General features: G+C 51.8%; 2 protein-coding genes across 4 annotated transcripts; one reads left to right on the top strand and one right to left on the bottom strand.

The window, feature by feature from the left end:
* Positions 1-3,496: 3,496 nt before the first annotated feature.
* On the top strand, positions 3,497-11,661 carry glmp (glycosylated lysosomal membrane protein). Its single transcript, XM_079368173.1, has 7 exons — positions 3,497-3,656; positions 5,327-5,491; positions 5,973-6,071; positions 7,139-7,303; positions 7,389-7,607; positions 10,885-11,153; positions 11,227-11,661. The coding sequence occupies exons 1-7, from the start codon at positions 3,498-3,500 to the stop codon at positions 11,399-11,401; spliced, it is 1,251 nt and encodes a 416-aa protein (XP_079224299.1). The 5' UTR covers position 3,497; the 3' UTR covers positions 11,402-11,661.
* A 255-nt stretch (positions 11,662-11,916) lies between these two features.
* On the bottom strand, positions 11,917-14,012 carry jtb (jumping translocation breakpoint). 3 transcript variants are annotated; one of them, XM_079368828.1, is made up of 6 exons: positions 13,876-14,012; positions 13,284-13,476; positions 12,769-12,809; positions 12,607-12,692; positions 12,452-12,531; positions 11,917-12,380 (listed from the first exon to the last, which is right to left on the bottom strand). In XM_079368828.1, exons 2-6 carry the CDS (start codon positions 13,370-13,372, stop codon positions 12,224-12,226), a joined length of 453 nt encoding a protein of 150 aa, XP_079224954.1. In that variant the 5' UTR covers positions 13,373-13,476; positions 13,876-14,012; the 3' UTR covers positions 11,917-12,223. The 3 variants fall into 3 exon arrangements, with proteins under 3 accessions (XP_079224954.1, XP_079224953.1, XP_079224955.1); XM_079368827.1 differs by having other exon boundaries at positions 13,802-14,009; XM_079368829.1 differs by lacking the exon at positions 13,876-14,012 and adding an exon at positions 13,597-13,768.
* Positions 14,013-14,242: the final 230 nt, after the last annotated feature.

Genomic DNA, 14,242 nt, shown 5'->3' with positions numbered 1-14,242 from the left:
CCTGTGCAGTTAGCATTAGCATTAGACTTAAACTTATATAGCATAATATACATAACCTGTGCAGTTAGCATTAGCATTAGACTTAAACTTATATAGTATAATGTACATAACCTGTGCAGTTAGCATTAGCATTAGACTTAAAACTTAAATAGCATAATATACATAACCTGTGCAGTTAGCATTAGCATTAGACTTAAAACGTATATAGTATAATGTACATAACCTGTGCAGTTAGCATTAGCATTAGACTTAAAACTTATATAGTATAATGTACATAACCTGTGCAATTAGCATTAGACTTAAAACGTATATAGCATAATGTACATAACCTGTGCAGTTAGCATTAGCATTAGACTTAAAACTTATATAGCATAATGTACATAACCTGTGCAGTTAGCATTAGCATTAGACTTAAACTTATATAGTATAATGTACATAACCTGTGCAGTTAGCATTAGCATTAGACTTAAAACTTATATAGCATAATGTACATAACCTGTGCAGTTAGCATTAGCATTAGACTTAAACTTATATAGCATAATGTACATAACCTGTGCAGTTAGCATTAGCATTAGACTTAAACTTATATAGTATAATGTACATAACCTGTGAAGGAGAGAAAAACATGTGTTGGTTAAAAGAGACCTGTAAACAGTTAAAGAGCCTTTGAAACAAAGTGCTGACCTTCTAGAAACTAGTTCCATGTGCATGTACAGAGGTGTTTGAGGTAGTGCCAGAGGTGTGAGTACAGTCATTAAACAGTCAATGCAGGGATGCAGACTGGGCCATTAAAGTGCTCAGTGTCCAAAACAATGAGGTGAAACCAGGAGTGATTAGGGTGATTATCATTAAAGTGACCAGTGCTCAGTAAGGTGACTATCAATATGCATTAAAGTGTCCAACTGGAGGCTGACTCTGAGGTCAGCAGTGCAGATGAGGAGTGAGAAAAAAGTGAAAAAAGAGTCCAGGGATCACCGTGCGCTTCTTCCCTGCCGTGACAGTGAAGTGTTGTACAGTCTTATGGCCTATAGGGGGACAAAAGAGTTCTTGAGTCTGTCCGTGGAGCACGACTGTGACAGCAGTCTGTCACTAAACATGCTCCTCTGCCCGGTGAAGGTGCTGTGCAGAGGGTGGTGTGTGTTGTCCATGATGGAGAGCATTTTGTCCAGAGACCTCCTCTCTACCACTGTCACCAGTGAGTCCAGCTCTGTACCCACCACAGAGCCGGCCCTCCTCACCAGTGAGTCCAGCTCTGTACCCCCCACAGAGCCAGCCCTCCTCACCAGTGAGTCCAGCTCTGTACCCCCCACAGAGCCAGCCCTCCTCACCAGTGAGTCCAGCTCTGTACCCCCCACAGAGCCAGCCCTCCTCACCAGTGAGTCCAGCTCTGTACCCACCACAGAGCCGGCCCTCCTCACCAGTGAGTCCAGCTCTGTACCCCCCACAGAGCCAGCCCTCCTCACCAGTGAGTCCAGCTCTGTACCCCCCACAGAGCCAGCCCTCCTCACCAGTGAGTCCAGCCCTGTACCCACCACAGAGCCTCCTCACCAGTGAGTCCAGCTCTGTACCCACCACAGAGCCGGCCCTCCTCACCAGTGAGTCCAGCTTTGTACCCCCCACAGAGCCAGCCCTCCTCACCAGTGAGTCCAGCTCTGTACCCCCCACAGAGCCGGCCCTCCTCACCAGAGAGTCCAGCTCTGTACCCCCCACAGAGCCGGCCCTCCTCACCAGTGAGTCCAGCTCTGTACCCCCCACAGAGCCGGCCCTCCTCACCAGAGAGTCCAGCTCTGTACCCCCCACAGAGCCAGACCTCCTCACCAGTGAGTCCAGCTCTGTACCCCCCCACAGAGCCAGCCCTCCTCACCAGTGAGTCCAGCTCTGTACCCCCCACAGAGCCAGCCCTCCTCACCAGTGAGTCCAGCTCTGTATCCCCCACAGAGCCAGCCCTCCTCACCAGTGAGTCCAGCTCTGTACCCCCCACAGAGCCGGCCCTCCTCACCAGTCTGTCCAGCTCTGTACCCACCACAGAGCCAGCCCTCCTCACCAGTGAGTCCAGCTCTGTACCCCCCACAGAGCCAGCCCTCCTCACCAGTGAGTCCAGCTCTGTACCCCCCACAGAGCCGGCCCTCCTCACCAGTCTGTCCAGGCGTGCTGCGTCCCTCTTCTTGCAGCTTCCTCCCCAGCACACCACGGCGTAGAAGAGGACGCTGGACACCACAGACTGGTAGAACATCTGCAGCAGCTTTTTGCAGATGTTGAAGAACCCCAGCCTTCTCAGGAAGTACAGACGACTCTGTCCCTTCCTGCAGGTAGTGTCCATGTTAGGCGACCAGTCCAGCTTGTCATCCAGCTGCAGGGGAAACAAACACTTCAACATGTGACACACACTGAAAACAACACAAACTGATCAGTCGCCCCCTCCCTCTCTCAAGTCACCTTATGAAGCCCTCTCTCGCCCTCTCTCTCTCTCTCGCCCTCTCTCTCTCTCTCGCCCTCTCTCTCTCTCTCTCTGTCTCTCTCTCTCGCCCTCTCTCTCTCTCTCTCTGTCTCTATCTGTCTCTATCTGTCTGTCTCTCTCTCGCCCTCTCTCTCTCTCTCTGTCTCTCGCCCTCTCTCTCTCTCGCCCTCTCTCTCTCTCTCTCTCTCGCCCTCTCTCTCTCTCTCTGTCTCTCGCCCTCTCTCTCTCTCTCTCGCCCTCTCTCTCTCTCTCTCTCTCTCTCTCTCTGTCTCTCTCTCGCCCTCTCTCTCTCTCTCTCTCTCTCTGTCTCTCGCCCTCTCTCTCTCTCTCTCTCGCCCTCTCTCTCTCTCTCTGTCTCTCGCCCTCTCTCTCTCTCTCTCGCCCTCTCTCTCTCTCTCTCTCTCTCTGTCTCTATCTGTCTCTCTCTCTCTCTGTCTCTCTCTCTCGCCCTCTCTCTCTCGCCCTCTCTCTCTCTGTCTCTTGCCCTCTCTCTCTCTCTCTCTCTCTCTCTGTCTCTCGCCCTCTCTCTCTCTCTCTCGCCCTCTCTCTCTCTCTCTCTCTCTCTCTGTCTCTCGCCCTCTCTCTCTCTCTCTCTCTGTCTCTCGCCCTCTCTCTCTCTCTCTCTCTGTCTCTCGCCCTCTCTCTCTCTCTCTCGCCCTCTCTCTCTCTCTGTCTCTCGCCCTCTCTCTCGCCCTCTCTCTCTCTCTCTCTCTCTGTCTCTCTCTCTCTCGCCCTCTCTCTCTCTCTCTCTCTCTGTCTCTCGCCCTCTCTCTCTCTGTCTCTCGCCCTCTCTCTCTCTCTCTCTTGCCCTCTCTCTCTCTCTCTCTCTCCTTTCACTTCTTGAAGCCGTTTGATCAGCTGCTAATAAAGGTTTTCATGTCCTCTAATTTACCGGCTGTCTTTAAACGCATCATGAGAGCTGACAGGAGTCAACACAAACAATGACGTCACAGTGTCTTAATGTACTTCCTTCTTCGAGTTCTCTTTGTTAATAAAGTGTTTCCGGGCTAGGGGCGGGGCTTTCTCAGTCAGGTGACTTATGAAGGCGCGGGGTCATGTGAGCTGCTCAGTCACAACAAAGATGGCGGCTGCGTCGCGGAGCTGCAGAGTTTTTGTGTTTCTAATTTTTCTGAGTCCAGTTCTCGGTCTGAGTCTGGATCTGGGTCTGTTCAGCGGAGGAGACACGTATCGACGACAGGTGAGCACGTGAGCACACAGGACACCGTTTAAATCCGGGTACAGACCGCGAGGACTCGGCAGGAGGTGAATTTAGGAGGTTTTTAATTTCGGTGACGTCTTCACATTAAATTTAGAGAGGTGGACTCAGGTCTTGGGTCTGGAGGGTTTTAGGGGGCAGGGTGTCTGTGGGTCTCGATCTCAGGTCTTGGGTCTGGAGGGTTTTAGGGTGTCTGTGGGTCTAGATCTCAGGTCTTCGGTCTGGAGGGTTTTGGGGTGCAGGGTGTCTGTGGGTCTAGATCTCAGGTCTTGGGTCTGGAGGGCTTTGGGGTGCAGGGTGTCTGTGAGTCTGGATCTCAGGTCTTGGGTCTGGAGGGTTTTAGGGTGTCTGTGTGTCTAGATCTCAGGTCTTCGGTCTGGAGGGTTTTGGGGTGCAGGGTGTCTGTGGGTCTACATCTCTGGCCTTGGGTCTGGAGGGTTTTGGGGTGCAGGGTGTCTGTGGGTCTGGATCTCAGGTCTTGGGTCTGGAGGGTTTTGGGGTGCAGGGTGTCTGTGGGTCTAGATCTCAGGTCTTGGTCTGGAGGGTTTTGGGGTGCAGGGTGTCTGTGGGTCTGGATCTCCGGTCTTGGGTCTAGAGGGTTTTAGGGGGCAGGGTGTCTGTGAGTCTCGATCTCAGGTCTTGGGTCTGGAGGGATTTAGGTTCCAGGGTTTTGGTGGGTCTAGATCTCAGGTCTTGGGTCTGGAGGGTTTTAGGGTGTCTGTGGGTCTAGAACTCAGGTCTTGGGTCTGGAGGGTTTTGGGGGTGCATGGTGTCTGTGGGTCTGGATCTCATGTCTTGGGTCTGGAGGGTTTTGGGGTGCAGGGTGTCTGGATCTCAGGTCTTGGGTCTGGAGGGTTTTGGGGTGCAGGGTGTCTGGATCTCAGGTCTTGGGTCTGGAGGGTTTTGGGGTGTCGGGTGTCTGCGACCTCATGTCTTGGGTCTGGAGGGTTTTGGGGTGCAGGGTGTCTGGATCTCAGTTCTTGGGTCTGGAGGGTTTTGGGGTGCAGGGTGTCTGGATCTCAGGTCTTGGGTCTGGAGGGTTTTGGGGTGTCGGGTGTCTGCGACCTCATGTCTTGGGTCTGGAGGGTTTTGGGGTGCAGGGTGTCTGGATCTCAGTTCTTGGGTCTGGAGGGTTTTGGGGTGCAGGGTGTCTGGATCTCAGGTCTTGGGTCTGGAGGGTTTTGGGGTGCAGGGTGTCTGTGGGTCTGGATCTCAGGTCTTGGGTCTGGAGGGTTTTGGGGTGCCGGGTGTCTGCGACCTCATGTCTTGGGTCTGGAGGGTTTTGGGGTGCAGGGTGTCTGGATCTCAGTTCTTGGGTCTGGAGGGTTTTGGGGTGCAGGGTGTCTGGATCTCAGGTCTTGGGTCTGGAGGGTTTTGGGGTGTCGGGTGTCTGCGACCTCATGTCTTGGGTCTGGAGGGTTTTGGGGTGCAGGGTGTCTGGATCTCAGTTCTTGGGTCTGGAGGGTTTTGGGGTGCAGGGTGTCTGGATCTCAGGTCTTGGGTCTGGAGGGTTTTGGGGTGCAGGGTGTCTGTGGGTCTGGATCTCAGGTCTTGGGTCTGGAGGGTTTTGGGGTGCCGGGTGTCTGCGACCTCAGTCGTTGTTTGGTGACTGCTGATTGGTGGAAGCCTTTGTTTCTTCTTCTCTCCTTTAGTTATCCGTACAGTTGAACCCTGGATCGCCTTTACCGCCTCCTGGTGGCGACCTGCTGCATGTGAGAGCTGTGGGAGACAACGACACGCTTCACTTCCTGTTCTGCAGCCAGGGGGCGCCGACACTGCTGCTCGTCCACACCAACACTTCTTCTTCTACTGTGACGGTTTGTTTCTATTTCCTGTCTGACGGTTTCATAGCCTTCACCAGTGACTTTCACCAGCCACCTTTCCTTAACACGTCACAGGGTTAAGGACAGGTGCTAGACTTCATAAAGGACTTAGTGAAAGGTGTTAGACTTCATAAAGGACTTAATGAAAGGTGTTAGACTTCATAAAGGACTTAGTGAAAGGTGTTAGACTTCATAAAGGACTTAGTGAAAGGTGTTAGACTTCATAAAGGACTTAGTGAAAGGTGTTAGACTTCATAAAGGACTTAGTGAAAGGTGTTAGACTTCATAAAGGACTTAGTGAAAGGTGTCAGACTTCATAAAGGACTTAGTGAAAGGTGTTAGACTTCATAAAGGACTTAGTGAAAGGTGTTAGACTTCATAAAGGACTTAGTGAAAGGTGTTAGACTTCATAAAGGACTTAGTGAAAGGTGTTAGGAGACTTCATAAAACTCAACTAACCTTGTGTCTCTCTCAGGTGGATTGGCCCAAGTTTGAAGCTCGAAATATCAGCGGCAGCCTGAAGGTGGAACCAGAGAGCAGCGTCCTCTACAGCACCGCCATCGTCTTCAGCAGGGTCAGAAAGATTCAGTCCACCTTAAATCATCAGTCCACCTTAAATCATCCTCAGTCCACCTTAAATCATCCTCAGTCCACCTTAAATCATCAGTCTGCTTAAATCATTATCATTCCACCTTAAATCATCATCCATCCATCCATCCATCTTCTGCCTCTTATCCGGGCCGGGTCTCGGGGGCAGCAGTCTAAGCAGAGACACCCAGACTTCCCTTACCCCAGACACTTCCTCCAGGTCTTCCGGTGGGACCCCGAGGCGTTCCCAAGCCAGCGGAGAGACAGTCTCTCCAGCGTGTCCTGGGTCTACCCCGAGGCCTCCTCCCGGAGGGACATGCCCGGAACACCTCCCTAGGGAGGCTTCCAAGGGGGCATTCGGACCAGATGCCCGAACCACCTCAGCTGACTCCTCTCGATGTGGCCTCCAGCAGGGCTGCCCTCTGTCACCGGTTCTGTTCATTACTTTTATGGACATTATTTCTAGGCGCAGTCAGGGGCCGGAGGGGGTCCGGTTCGGGGACCACAGGATCTCGTCTCTGCTTTTTGTGGATGATGTGGTCTTGTTGGCTCCATCAAACCCGGACCTTCAGTGCGCACTGGGGCGGTTCGCTACCGAGTGTGAGGCGGCTGGGATGAGGATCTTAGGGTGGCTGGGCGCACTCTTAGAGATAGGGTGAGGAGCTCGGAGTAGAGCCGCTACTCCTAAATCATCATCATCAGTCCACCTTAAATAATCCTCAGTCCACCTTAAATAATCCTCAGTCCACTTTAAATCATTATCATTCCACCTTAAATTATCATCAGTCAACTTAAATCATCATCATTCCACCTTAAATTATCATCAGTCCACCTTAAATAATCCTCAATTCACCTTAAATCATTATCATTCCACCTTAAATTATCATCAGTCAACTTAAATCATCATCATTCCACCTTAAATTATCATCAGTCCACCTTAAATAATCCTCAATCCACTTTAAATAATCCTCAATCCACCTTAAATAATCCTCAATCCACTTTAAATAATCCTGAGTCCACTTTAAATAATCCTGAGTCCACCCTCTCTCGTAGTTGTTGGAGTATGACGATGTGAACGATACGGCCGACGCCTCCTCGCATCTTTTCCCTCCGTACGAGCTGCAGGATTTCCTCTGGTCTCGTCTCAACCTATCAGGAGCGAGCGCTCTGCTCTGCGGCGCCGCTACAACCTTCAGCAGTGGATCCCTCTGCTTGCAGGTCAGTGGTCACTTTGCTGCCGTCCAATCAGATCATTGGTTCTTTAATAATTGTATTACATCATTTCCTATTTTCATTCTTTCAGCTGGCGATGTTTGAGTCTGAGGGGCGTGGCCAGTCCTGGCCCCGCCTCCTTCATACTGCTAATACATCCCAAATAGGGGTGTGGCTGGATGGTGTGTTACCCCGGGCGGCTCGTTCCAGGTTCATGCTGGAGGTGCAGGCAGTGGGCGGGGCTTACCCTTTGAACAGGGTTGAAGTTCACAGATCGATCGATGACGAGTTCACGCCGTCGATATTCAAGGTGACCAATCACTCTTCAACACGGACTCTCCACAGAGTGTAACGCTTTGTATGGCGTGCAACCACGATCTGACCACAGGTGAGGGTCAGAGGTCAGTGAGGAGGTGATCCGTCCTTTAGTTAAAGAACAGGTGAGGGTCAGAGGTCAGTGAGGAGGTGATCCGTCCTTTAGAACAGGTGAGGGTCAGAGGTCAGTGAGGAGGTGATCCGTCCTTTAGAACAGGTGAGGGTCAGAGGTCAGTGAGGAGGTGATCCGTCCTTTAGAACAGGTGAGGGTCAGAGGTCAGTGAGGAGGTGATCCGTCCTTTAGAGGGTCAGAGGTCAGTGAGGAGGTGATCCGTCCTTTAGAACAGGTGAGGGTCAGAGGTCAGTGAGGAGGTGATCCGTCCTTTAGAACAGGTGAGGGTCAGAGGTCAGTGAGGAGGTGATCCGTCCTTTAGAACAGGTGAGGGTCAGAGGTCAGTGAGGAGGTGATCCGTCCTTTAGAACAGGTGAGGGTCAGAGGTCAGTGAGGAGGTGATCCGTCCTTTAGAACAGGTGAGTGTGCAGGTGACCAGAACAACCATCACTGCAGCTCGTCTCTCCACGCCTCCCATCAGTCTTTCACGCTCCTCCTTACAGCTCCTCCTCCTCCTTACAGCTCCTCCCCCTCCTTACAGCTCCTCCCCCTCCTTACAGCTCCTCCTCCTCCTTACAGCTCCTCCTCCTCCTTACAGCTCCTCCCCCTCCTTACAGCTCCTCCTCCTCCTTACAACTCCTCCTCCTCCTTACAGCTCCTCCTCCTCCTTACAGCTCCTCCTCCTTACAGCTCCTCCCCCTCCTTACAACTCCTCCTCCTCCTAACAGCTCCCCCTCCTTACAGCTCCTCCTCCTCCTTGCAGCTCCTCCTCCTCCTTACAGCTCCTCCTCCTCCTTACAGCTCCTCCCCCTCCTTACAGCTCCTCCTCCTCCTTACAGCTCCTCCTCCTCCTTACAGCTCCTCCCCCTCCTTACAGCTCCTCCTCCTCCTTACAACTCCTCCTCCTCCTTACAGCTCCTCCTCCTCCTTACAGCTCCTCCTCCTTACAGCTCCTCCCCCTCCTTACAACTCCTCCTCCTCCTAACAGCTCCCCCTCCTTACAGCTCCTCCTCCTCCTTACAGCTCCTCCTCCTTACAGCTCTTCCCCCTCCTTACAGCTCTTCCCCCTCCTTACAACTCCTCCTCCTCCTTACAACTCCTCCTCCTCCTTACAGCTCCTCCTCCTTACAGCTCCTCCTCCTTACAGCTCCTCCCCCTTCTTACAGCTCCTCCTCCTTCTTACAGCTCCTCCCCCTCCTTACAACTCCTCCTCCTCCTAACAGCTCCCCCTCCTTACAGCTCCTCCTCCTCCTTACAGCTCCTCCCCCTCCTTACAGCTCCTCCTCCTCCTTACAACTCCTCCTCCTCCTTACAGCTCCTCCTCCTTACAGCTCCTCCCCCTCCTTACAACTCCTCCTCCTCCTAACAGCTCCCCCTCCTTACAGCTCCTCCTCCTCCTTACAGCTCCTCCTCCTTACAGCTCCTCCCCCTCCTTACAGCTCCTCCTCCTCCTTACAACTCCTCCTCCTCCTTACAGCTCCTCCTCCTCCTTACAACTCCTCCTCCTCCTTACAGCTCCTCCTCCTTACAGCTCCTCCCCCTCCTTACAGCTCCTCCTCCTCCTTACAGCTCCTCCTCCTCCTTACAGCTCCTCCTCCTTACAGCTCCTCCCCCTCCTTACAACTCCTCCTCCTCCTTACAACTCCTCCTCCTCCGTACAACTCCTCCTCCTCCTTACAGCTCCTCCCCCTCCTTACAGCTCCTCCCCCTCCTTACAGCTCCTCCTCCTTACAGCTCCTCCTCCTCCTTACAACTCCTCCTTACAGCTCCTCCTCCTCCTTACAACTCCTCCTCCTTGCAGCTCCTCCCCCTCCTTACAGCTCCTCCTCCTTCTTACAGCTCCTCCCCCTCCTTACAGCTCCTCCTCCTCCTTACAACTCCTCCTCCTCCTTACAACTCCTCCTCCTCCTTACAACTCCTCCTCCTTGCAGCTCCTCCTCCTCCTTACAGCTCCTCCCCCTCCTTACAGCTCCTCCCCCTCCTTACAGCTCCTCCTCCTTATAGCTCCTCCTCCTTCTTATAGCTCCTCCCCCTCCTCACGGCTCCTCCTGCACAGTCTGAAGGTCCTGACATACCGTGCAGGCGGCGAAGAACTGAGGTGACTAAGCCCGCCTGTGGCTTCACGTCACGGCAAAGACTCCCGACAGCCAATCAGCATGCATGTTCTGCACACTCGTCATTCTAATGGAGCCGCACGTCTGAACTCAAGGCAAACATGGCGCTGGCGTTGATTTAGTGCATCAAGCACAGAAGAGGCGCTTTTCTTGTGCACTGGCTGAGCGGCCAATCAGAGCGATTCCTTCTACCAATGGCTGACGTGTCGAATCAGCCACAAAAAGACTGTTGGAAAACTACGGAGACGACCGACTTCTTTGGTGTTTTAGGGCCGGTTTAAATCTGCCATGAAGGTCAAACTACACTGAGTTCCTCCAGTCGTCTCCTCCCACCACAGAAGCCACGCCCTCCAACCACTCCATGCCTGTCTTTTGATTCTCGAGACCCCTGTGACCCCCCCCCCCCCCCCCCTCACAAGGCGTCTTCCTTCAGCCTGTCACCACTTGTGTCACCAGCAGGTCCTGAAGGTCTCTGCCACAGTACAGAGTCTCTGAGCTTCCACGTCCCTACCTCCTCTGGGATGTACTAGAGATTCTAAGTCTTATAACCTCCACGAGTTTGGGTTTACCAGGTCAGTCCTGCTGCTCCTCGCTTCACCTTCAATGGATCTGATGACCAGCCACCTTTTACCCAAACATGGTGTTTGTTGTGACCAATCAGAGCTCACGAGCAGTGACTCAGTATGACATTGGACCCTGGTCTCTTGTTTTTCTTCTTCTTTGTCCAAATTCACTGAACATGTAAATATATACTGTTGACCTCTGTGACCTCAGGTGCTGACCTCTGTGTGACCTCAGGTGCTGACCTCTGTGTGACCTCTGTGTTACCTCAGGTGCTGACCTCTGTGTTACCTCAAGTGTTGACCTCTGTGACCCACCAGTGTTGACCTCAAGTGTTGACCTGTGACCTCAGGTGTTGACCTCTGTGTGACCTCAAGTGTTGACCTCTGTGTGACCTCAAGTGTTGACCTCTGTGTGACCCACCAGTGTTGACCTCAAGTGTTGACCTGTGTGACCTCAGGTGTTGACCTCTGTGTGACCCACAGGTGTCTCAGTGGTTGTCGTTGGCGAATGGTTCCTCTGACGTTCTGGGTTTCGTTCAGTGGAAGCCCGTGGCGTATCGCCGGCCTAACCCAGCTTTGGAAGATGCAACACAATGCCGACACTCGGAGCCGCAGCATGAGAATGGCAAAGATACTGCGGCGCTGTCGGCTCTTGTCAACGCGTTCTACTCGGAACCTGAAAGTTTTGGACTCAACGTGAGCTTTGGGACTGCAGGAGAACCGTTCTACAACAGCACCCGGTTCCTCATCTGGTAGGTTCTTTTGTTTTCTTGATATGGTTCTGTTGAATATTCATCATTAAGTCTCTCTCCGTGTTTCTGGCAGGACGGCGTTGGTGGGCGTCGGCTCTCCTCCAGTTGACTCTTTCTCCCCGTTGGTTCTAATTATGATGGCGGTCGGTCTGGGAACTCCCATGATCCTCCTGCTGCTGGGCGGAGTCTATGTTTGTGTGCGAAAGAGGTCGGCACCCTCAGCAATGGCCTACGAGCCAATCAACTAAATGTGGGGGCGTGGCCAGGGACTGTTTTTTTTTACTATTCTTTGATGAACTACAGACATCACAGTGACCCTTCAGCCAATCAGGAGCCATTAGTGTTTTTGTTTTTTTTAACATGAAAAAAATGTTGGCCATGATTCAGGTGCGTTTCTATTTTTGAACGCCGCTCAGAAAGTGTTTTTACTGTTCTCCCCTCAGGATGTGATTCATCAGGTGATTTTAAATCTAATTTTGTTAACCATTAAAATCTACTCTGACCCAAACCAACATGCGTCTGTCTCCTCATTGGTTCCTGATGGAAATGTCAACCAATCAGAAGACTTCAGACATCTTCTGAGGTTATGGTCAAGTGGCTGCAGTTCTACCTACAGCCAGCTGGTGGCAGCACCATGAGAGAACACGTTTCATTAACAGGTCGGCTCCCTCTGTAACCCTGCCCCTAAACTCCGCCTACCTGTCATGAGGAGGAGACAAACGATGACATCATTATTATTCAGAACAGGAAGTGAGGCAAATGCTTCAAATTAAAACTTTTATTCATCTTAATGAAATCCGATCCAACAGGAAACTTCAAATCTCCACAGAAGACGTTTAAGATTACGAGAAACAGCTGACCAGACCCCATCAGGTCTTTATTCTGAAAGGGGACATCCTGTTTTTGTTTACAAGTCTCTGGTTGAATCAAACCACTGTCGGACTCTGGCTCGGTTTTAGACTGGTTCAAGTTCTGGTCTGGTTCTGAGTTCAGGCCGTCCAGTCTCTGCAGTCCTGAATCCAGACAGTTCAGTCAGATAAAACACACTGAGTCCAGGTTTCTGTGGAGTCCTAGATGGACTCGATCTGACGGCGGACTTTCTCTGACGCAAGGCGGTCCAGTGAACGCTGACGGATGACCACCAAGACGGCGAAAGACGCCGTCATAGCCAACATGGCTGCCTCAAACTTCCAGAAGAGATGTTCCTCCAAGACGGCGGAGCGGCAGCTAAAAGAAAGAGAGAAGTTATTGAAGGTCGGCTCAATGTGATCAAAGCAGCGTGACCTTTGACCTCTGACCTCTTGTACTCATCACGGTTGCTGTGGGTACAGTTGACTCGCTCCACGTATCCCGTCGCCTCGCAGGCCGACCATGACCTCTGAAAGACGACAACCGACTTCATCAGCCACATGTCACCATGACAACAAGGTTATCAAACCGTTCCGGTTCCTACCGTCTGGAAGGCGTTACACTGGGAGCACTCCGTGGTCACCACGAAGTCCTCGAGCAGCCAGCAGGGGGCGGAGTGAGTCCTGAGCGCTGCAGGAGCAGAAAGAACCGTTAAAAAACATGACCATCTGTTTTCCCACAAGGCTTTGCTGCCGCTCATCAGTACCTGGGGTCTTCTCTTCGCCCAGCAGCGCCGCTCCAAACACCCTGAAACGCAGAACCTCAGGTTACCGGGTTTTACCAATCCATCAGAACCCTTTTAGAACCCATGAAGGACCATTACAAACCCACCAGAACCCATGAAAGGATCCTGAACCTAAAAGACCAGAACCTTCTCAGGGACCAGGGCCTCACGTAGAAGCCACGTGTGCATGCTCACATGTTGAGGACGCAGTTTTTCACGTGGACAATCAGTGTGACTCTGACTGCGGCAAACATTAAAGTTCTGAAACTCGCCAAAATAAAAGCCCCTTCAGTTTACTGAACGCCATTCATGAAGTCACAGACGACTTCACCACGGCAGTAAGAAGGCGAGCCAGGTGGCGTGTGCAGCAGCTCTCCGTTTTACACATGTTTGGTGCTTAAGTACTTTCGCCATCTGTGAGTATGGACGCCACGGCGTCTTTAAACACGAGGGAACAGGAGAAGCTTCTGAAGGACTTGTCTGGTACGTGGACTGACCTGAGGGACACAAGGCCCCAGAACAGGGCGTGGAGGACTAGGACTCGAGGCCGACAGCAAGCCATGGGGATCCGACAGTTGCTCTCCATTGGCCGAGTCCTGAACCAGGACCACGCCACTTTGACCCTCTGAGATCCTGAACAGGTGAGGGCAGGCTCCGGACCTCGTTTGGCGTCCGTCTGTGTGTCGATACCTGAAACATGAAACGATGAGTAATTAAAACAAACACACACACACACGCGCGCACACACACACAGACACACACACAGACACACACACACACACACACACACACACACACACAAAGACAGACACAGTTAGAGCGTTTTTCTCGACAGGCGTCATCACGTCGTTACGTCACTTTGAAAGCTGTATTCATTAATAAATCCGGTAAAGAGCTCATACCTGATGACGACACGAAACTGTGAATCTGACGTCATCAAAGTAAAAACCTGTTACAGCTGTTTACATGGCCTGATGCTAACAGCTAGCCTGCTAACAGATACTTAAATACTCACGCGCTGGCTTCCTCTAACTCGACGTTAAACGGTCGCCATCTTAGACTGAGCGCGGGAAACAAGAGCCCACGTACCCAGTTCTTAACAGATCGGATCCTACCAGGTACCCGGTTCTTAACGGACCTGATCCCGGACTGTTGTTACTGGATCAGCCCGCGGTCCGACACACAGCTCATACTTCCGGTTAACGTTTTCAGAATAAAAGCATTAACTCAAATCGGTTTTTATTGCCAACGAAGGTTATTATTATCAGTGAAAATGTTTATCATTAAGGTGACCTATTGTTTCTATATTTACAGATTTAATGACAGCTGAAGGACTCTGACGTCACATCAGCGTCTCTCATCTTCATTAAACTTTTATTTTGAAGGCTAAATGCCTCATTACCTCATGTCCTTAGAGTGATGTGACGTCATCAGAGCGAGTCCGGTGCAGGGTTTT

The sequence above is a fragment of the Symphodus melops genome, assembly GCF_947650265.1.
Source record: "Symphodus melops genome assembly, chromosome: 18".
Taxonomy (NCBI): domain Eukaryota; kingdom Metazoa; phylum Chordata; class Actinopteri; order Labriformes; family Labridae; genus Symphodus; species Symphodus melops.
The sequence above is the reverse complement of the archived record's forward strand: the minus strand, read 5'-3'. Positions and strand labels throughout refer to the sequence as shown.